This window comes from Lactuca virosa, chromosome 5 (assembly GCF_052849685.1).
Source record: "Lactuca virosa cultivar CGN04683 chromosome 5, Lactuca_virosa_CGN04683_v6, whole genome shotgun sequence".
Classification (NCBI taxonomy): domain Eukaryota; kingdom Viridiplantae; phylum Streptophyta; class Magnoliopsida; order Asterales; family Asteraceae; genus Lactuca; species Lactuca virosa.
In genome coordinates, this window is record NC_136430.1 from 368,710,233 (window position 1) to 368,717,732 (window position 7,500).

General features: G+C 36.1%; 1 protein-coding gene across 1 annotated transcript; it reads right to left on the reverse strand.

The window, feature by feature from the left end:
- Nucleotides 1–535: 535 nt before the first annotated feature.
- LOC145117135 (RNA-binding KH domain-containing protein) lies at nt 536–7,121 on the reverse strand. The gene is made up of 7 exons (XM_079053447.1): nt 6,241–7,121; nt 2,427–2,568; nt 2,124–2,338; nt 1,781–2,037; nt 1,366–1,684; nt 927–1,070; nt 536–843 (listed from the first exon to the last, which is right to left on the reverse strand). The coding sequence occupies exons 1-7, from the start codon at nt 6,979–6,981 to the stop codon at nt 706–708; spliced, it is 1,956 nt and encodes a 651-aa protein (XP_078909573.1). The 5' UTR covers nt 6,982–7,121; the 3' UTR covers nt 536–705.
- Nucleotides 7,122–7,500: the final 379 nt, after the last annotated feature.

Sequence of the window (7,500 nt, forward strand, 5' to 3'; positions counted from 1 at the left end):
GTTCATGGTTCTGAGACAGAAATATAACTACAAAAGATGTTAAAACATTTGTGTTCCATCAAAAGCTCTCGATCATAATTCTTTCAAAGGATATCATCTAACCAGTGTAAAGAAATGGCATCACTTGAGTGGTACCTCTATCTATGATATCAAGTCATAAATCCAGAACCTTAAGAGACCTTAAAAGACCTATGTAAGTTGTAAGAATGACTTGTTGCATCATAATCCATAACATTTTTTTTTGTTTTGTTTTTTAATGACTTATCAACTCTATTTTAAAGTGTTTGATACTAAGTGATCACCACTAGGGGCACTGTTTTTGTGATTGATTAAACATGTATGCAACTTGACCAATCTGCCCCCTATCATTAGCGAAAGACTATTCTACTTTCAGCCTTCACATTAAACACATAGATATGTAATTCAAATGGGAAGTGATTTGTACACAACAGTTTATGCTTTAGAAGGGTTGTACAATATACATAAGAAGCATATCATTGTTGTGTATGAATAAAAAAAGTTGTGTATAGATCAGTTCCCAATTCAAATACTTTTGAACTTTTCCATGGTTGAGTTGTACAAAAAAATTCTAAATTTTGAAATCGAGTACAACATAAAATTTAATCAAGAAAATTCACAATTGAAGAAATATGATTCAGTCCTTGAAAAAAAAAAAAAAACTCTTGTTGCCATCTAGTCACAAACTCAAAGAATGAGGTGCTGCTCAGAAAGGATGAAGGCATGAAGCAGACACTGTGCAGTATGAGTTTCATCTGATGTTCCAGACAATACTACTCGCCCTCCATCTACCGAATCATGTATCGCCACCTGTGCACCTGATATCTGCACTCAAAACCCTTTTCCCAATTAAAAACAATACATAGCTTTCATTTAAAAGAAAAAAAAAAGCAAGTGGACTCACTCACCTGCTTTATATGAGCTAAGTTGGTCTTGTTCTCTCCATATATGGAGCCTAACAAGCTTTGAGGAACCATAATCTCAACATTTACAGTTACACTTCCTCCTTCAGATTCACCTACTTCACCTGTATACCTGTTGCTGCTACCTGACTGGACAACAAATACAAAGACAACGACTTACTGGTGCTAACATACAAATATTTCCTAAAGAACAACTTACAAAGTATGGTAACCCAAATGATGAAGTTGTACAGATAAGGTAGGTTTTTTATAATTTTTTATTAACTTTGCTACTTTTGCATTTATCATTTTCTAAAATACACCGTGTTAATAAGAAAAAAGACTGAAAGTAAAAGAAATAAAAGTAGGATGCTATAATACACAAATAGATAAGATGAAAGTAGGTTGGCATTTGTAGCACATATTCCTTAATAAAATCACCAACCTGAGAATTCCATCTCCCTGGAGGTGGAGGAGACTGCCTATGAGCATATCCAGGTCGTTCATTGGCATAAGGATAAGGATATGGCCCACGATCAAAATAAGGCCCAGGCCCAGGTCCATATCCATATCCTTCATTGGCATAAGGAGGTGGAGGTGGAGGTTCAAAAGGATGATCATGTCTTGGCCTGAATGGAGGAGGAGGCCTCATTTCTTGAACATGATTTGGATAATATGATTTCACAGGAGGAAATACAAATACAGTTTCACGAAGTCTCCCAGTGATTTGAAACAAACCATCTTGAACAGATTGTAAGCTGCCACTTACCTAAATCACCCCAAAATTAACATTATATAAAGATAAAGATACAACAATCATATTTGCTGTAAAAAATAATTTAATTAATAAAAAAACCTACCTTACCTGTACAACTTCATCATTTGGCATACCATACTTTGTAAGTTGTTCTTTAGGAAATATTTGTATGTTAGCACCAGTAAGTCTTCTCATTTCTGAAATAATAACGCCACCTTTACCCCATAGACACCCAATCTGGCGTGAGTGTACCAGAAGCCTAGCAACGATGGCAGCACCTGATTCAAACCCAATCTCTGCAATTCTACCATGGACACGAAGAACAGCATCTTGTGCAGGAGAATGCCTTTGATCCAAACTCTGTGTCAATTATCCCAATCCCAATCAATTAATAATTAGAAAAAACAAAATATGTAGCTTTTAATAATTAATTAATTCTCACATGCCTCTCGTGCAGATATTACAACCACCCTCTCATCTGACTCGGGTGCTGAGTCAGCGATTTTTATAGATGCACCGGTTTCTGATTGTATTGCTCTTCTGATGGAGCCACCTTTGCCTATCAAGCTGCCAACTTTGTCAAACTGACACAATAATCTGAATACAACTTCCTCTTCCATGGGTATTCTGTGGTGGTTTGGGTTCCCGATGCCTTCAGGACCTGAAACAGATAAATAATAATGATTGTTATGTTATGGGTTTTTGAAAGGCAGTTGTTTAGGAAAGAAAGGAAAAAGTATCATTAATACCATATCCATGAGCCTGAGGGATCATCCCTATGGGCCTGTTACTGTTACTGCCACTGGTGGTTGCATCTGCCCTTGGATTTTCTTGAAGACAACTTGATACAGATAATAGAGCCTTCTTTACAGCTGAAAACTTTCCAGCCATCTGCATATCACCAAACATACAAAAATCTATAATTAACAAAAATGGGGTATTGGGGTGCAAATAAGTAAACCTCGTTCGATGGGGTAGATGAGTTAGGCCTAAACAATTAACATTATTGGGCCTAAGGGAGTAAAAGATGACAAAAGGGATTGACCAAGAGTTGACTTTCTTCAGGTCAAAGTCAGGATTTAAAGCATTAATTAAATACTGACGGAATCATTATATTAAATTAATAAAAAAAAATACGGTGCATTTCCATTTGTTAAAGATAATTAATTTAACATTTGAGGTCAGAATGTCACATTGTACGGTTATATATTGCATGATGTCTTACATGCAATATATTCCTTGTACTTACAAGTTATATACACACACACACACACACATATATATATATATATATATATATATATATATATATATATATGATGCATGGACTATATGTATGTATATCACATGCAATGGTGGAGCTAAAAAATGGATATAAGGGTACAAACATAGTAGAAATTCAAAATAGTACTCAAAGTTGCTTAATATTTAAAGTCGTATATCCCAAAAATATATAAATAAAAAATTACAATTGAATCCGCCGAGTTTAAATCGATCAATGATATTATAGTAACTTGTAGAGACACATCATTCTGAATGAAATGAGACAAAACAATCGTTTAAAACATGATCACCCATGCTATTATGCAACTTATTTTTTTGACACAAGGCATTAACACTCCCTCTACACTTGTCAACTGGAAGAATCAATATTAACTTGATAAGCAAATGCACTAGTGGATAAGTCATATGCTTATTTGTTTCAACAAGTTTCATTGAAAGGGAACTAACGTCATGCATAGTTTGGAACTCAACATCGCTTATGAATGTATCAAGTTGACAATCAAGATTCATCAAATCAGAGCTTGAAAATTTGATCGGATAGAAAGTAGTAAGTTTAAGCACTTTTTCATTGTCAAAAGAAAAGGTCATCTTTAGCAACTCCAAATTCACTTTATCAAACAGATATTAAGTTGTAAGTCGATTACTCCTATAAACACCCCCACACGAAAATGATGAAGATTTGTGTTTTGTTGAATAAAACGTTTTAACTTCCTTTAGTAATATATTGGGATTTTATATTCGGCACAGCAATGTCATATTAATTGCACAATGATGTGACTTTATTCATGTTGGTATCCCATCCAAGGTCTCCCGTTGGAATCATTTGATTTGATCTTTTATGGATCAACTAATGTCTACTATATTTTGATATACCAATGATTTATGATTTGTGTGTTGTTTAATAAAGAGAAGATTAAGACATTGTTAGTGTAATAAATATGCATTGTTGTTCCGAATATGAAAGCTCATTATATTCCTCAAGGAAGGTAAAAGAGTTTTGTTCAACAAGCGACAAATCTTCATTATTTTCGAATTGAAGTGTTTATAGAAGTAATTGACTTACTATCTCAAGAGCTTACATGCATGGCTTGCTTAAGTCCTAATGATAGCTTCTCTTCCTTTGACAAAGAAAAAGTATTTAAACTTGCTACTCATTATCCTTTCAAGCACAAATTTGATGACTTTTATGATTATATTCATAAGCGGTGCGCAAAAAGATGGCAGACTTTAAAATATGCTATGGTGTTGGTTCCAATGATGTTTGTTGAAACAAATAGGCATGTGACTTATCAACTTGAGTTTTTGCTTATCAAATTAATGTTGATTCTTCTAGTTGCTATGGCAACTGTAAAGAGAGTTTTTCGGAATGACATGTCAAAAATAAGTTGCAGAATAGCTAGGGTGATCAAATTTTAAACGATTGTTTGGTCACTTTCATTGAGATGGACGTGTTTCTACAAGTTTGTGATGACGATTTTATCGATCAGTTTCAACAAATGATGACTTGGCGGATTCAACTGTAACATTTATTTATATAATGTTTTTAGGATGTATAACTTTAAATATTAAGCAACTTTAAACACTAATTTGAATTTCAACTATGTTCATACCTCGATATCCGCAACCACTACTCGTGAGTTTCAGGTTACTCATTCCAGATATAGTGACATGCAACAACGATGATGGCAACATGATTTGTTCATTCCCTGCTTAGATGAAATGTCATAAGTATCCCCCTCATGCGGATTATCAATGCAAGAGATAGAGGGGATCATACTTGAGTTGCTCATGCATGGCATCCACATTAATTTAGATATTATACTAGTGTATGCCATACTCTAGGTATTTTGTCATGCACCGATTTAGGCATGATTTTCGTAGATTTACCAACATGTTTCTCACCGGGCTTTCAAGTTTGATAATTCGTTTCAATCACTATGTTAGGGTAAGAGGCAAAACGCGATAATGAATCGGACGTGATGATGGTGAGTTGAGGACTAGAGTACTATTTGATGATAGTAATGCAAGTCTGGAGAGTTTATCTAGTTCAATACTTAGTGTAGTTGTTTTGATACGGGGTAGTAACACCCGTTAGGAGTGAAATGTTGTAGAAAATTTAGGACCTACACATTTCAATTAAGTTTAGTTCTTATTATCGTAAGAACTATTTGAGGTTATTTCCTCACATTTGAGAGGTGAACACTATGAAGGTGCTTATAGATTAATCATACATGGAAGAAAAAAACGACAATACTTGTGTAAGAGTACAATAAACATGATTCCTGAAGGCAAATGGAACTCCCAAAGAAAAGGTGCCATGTTAGGCATTGAAGCAAAGCAAGTGAACGCCCATACCACAAGCAAGCAACATATGCAAAAGCATGTGAGTGCTTAGGCATGCATAATCACACATATACTAGGAGACAAAAGATCATGCCAATTATGCCAAAAGCAACACCAAATCCAATCACATTAACTAACCATGATGTTGAAGGAGTACCAATAGTCATGTAGGAAGGGGGTTGATGGTCCATAGGGATAAGAAAGTGCATGGAGGTTACAAATTTTGTACTAGGTACTGAGAGAGATGTACAATGTTCGAGTTTACAACTTCCTAACGAGATTTTATTGTGTAATGAGGATGTAGAAAGAGGAACAAAGAAGGAAAGATGCGAGGAGACCTAACGAGAGGCAAAGAAAGTCATGGCTAAAGCAAAGTACATGGCATATGATGAAAGGTACAAGTAATCTGATATAAAAGAAGGGGAGAATGGAACATATTGATGACGAGGGAGTACAAGTATGCATCAGAGTACAAGCACGCACTACACCCAAATAAGAGTTTCAAGTAATTATGTAATCCACAAGAACGGGAATGTAAAGAAGACGTTGGCCACCACATAAAGGCAAGATAATTAAAGTGGAAAGGTCGCATACAAGAAAATCATATTGAAACTAAAAGGTAAATTCTACATGGTTGCAGTTAAGCCAACTATGTTGTGCTGTGCGGATCCGAAGTTGGCCATTAGAGGCTATCTATTCTGTATTTTTATGTGCAGCGGTGCAGTTATGTTCTTATTTATTCCTTTACATGTTCTATTTCCTAGTCTCCTTTTTCTTTTATTAGTTTCATGTGTATGGCAAGGCTGTCTACATCTCTATTGAAGGAGTATCATTCATCCAACACAAACTAAGTGCATATGGAACAATTTATGCACATCAAAGATGCCAAATATGTATACCACTTGTAAATTGAAGAAAGATGGTACATGGGATTACCTGAATCAACTCATCCCCAGGGGATGCACACTCTGGAAGTTGATCTTTGGGCAAAACCCTCACTTGAGCTCCACTCTCCTGCCGGATCTTTTCAATGATCTTTCCTCCTCTACCAAGCACACATCCAATCTGATTACTGGCAGCCAACATCCTGCATACCACCGGTCCTTGTTGTATCCCACCACTGCCTTCTGTGGAGTTGTCTTCACCATTCTCACTCTCCTCCTTGAACATTTTACTTCGTTCTTCATCGACCTTCAGTATCCTCTCAAAGATCCTAATCAGTGCCTTCTGAGCAGGCGATTCCTCACAGTTAGAATTCCCTGATTCTTCGCTATTAGAATCGTCATTATTGTTATTAGCAATATCCTTGTTCTTATGAGTAGAGTCAGCAGCCACTATGACGATGACCCGCTCTTCGGTACCATGGGTATAGTCGTCAATTCTAATTTTAGCACCGGTCTCTTCACGAAACTGGCGGATGATGGCACCGCCCTTGCCGATGACACCTCCGGTCTTTGCAGCAGGGCATAGAATACGGAATAGGGTTTCTCCGGAGGAGAGTTTGAGAGAGCGAAAAGGGTTATTGTTGTTAGATTGAGGAGTGGCGGGGGAGGATGGAAGAGGATGGTGGTGTTGATGGCGCCGCTTGGTAGAAGAGGTCGGTGTAAGGTGAGGATGGTCAGACCTATCAGCGGTGGAATGGTCGAAGGGACGCTTATTTGGAAAGGAACCATCCATTTGAAATACACACAAGTAATCTAATTATCAGAACAATCGACAAATAATTTCATAGCCGATAGAACACAGACGAAGAAACCGCCGCCACCGTCGTCGTCTGGTAGCTCTCAACTGTCAGCTCTGCAGGTTAAAATTCATTTTCCGTTCCGGCGCTTCCAATTTTTTTTTATCCAAGTGTAAATTAATTATTTTCACAGATTTTAGTTGATATTGTCAAAATTAGTCCCTTAACATGTAGTTTTGTTATTTTTGGTCAATTTTATAGCAGCTTTTATCTTATAGGTTTTTAACAGCATTTGAATGATTGATATCTCAATAACTCCGAGGATCCGAATAAATCTATCTGTAAATGAAAACATGTTTGGTTAGGCCTCTAAATGATTGTGTTGAATGATCAAAACGATCATTTTAACTTTCTAACCATTAAAATGTAATTTCATGTAAACATGTTGAAAGGTTTTCTCTACACCTTGTTTCCAACTAATTCTAAACCTCTTTTACGTCATGTTTATGATTAAT

Bases quoted from the DNA above. Each gene is read 5' to 3' on its own strand.
- LOC145117135 (XM_079053447.1), bottom strand. From the start codon at position 6,981: ATGGATGGTTCCTTTCCAAATAAGCGTCCCTTCGACCATTCCACCGCT. The intron at 2,339-2,426 runs GTATTAATGATA...TATCTGTTTCAG, and splicing joins CCCTCAGGCTCATGGATATG to GTCCTGAAGGCATCGGGAAC. The intron at 1,685-1,780 runs GTAGGTTTTTTT...GATTTAGGTAAG, and splicing joins GATGAAGTTGTACAGGTAAG to TGGCAGCTTACAATCTGTTC.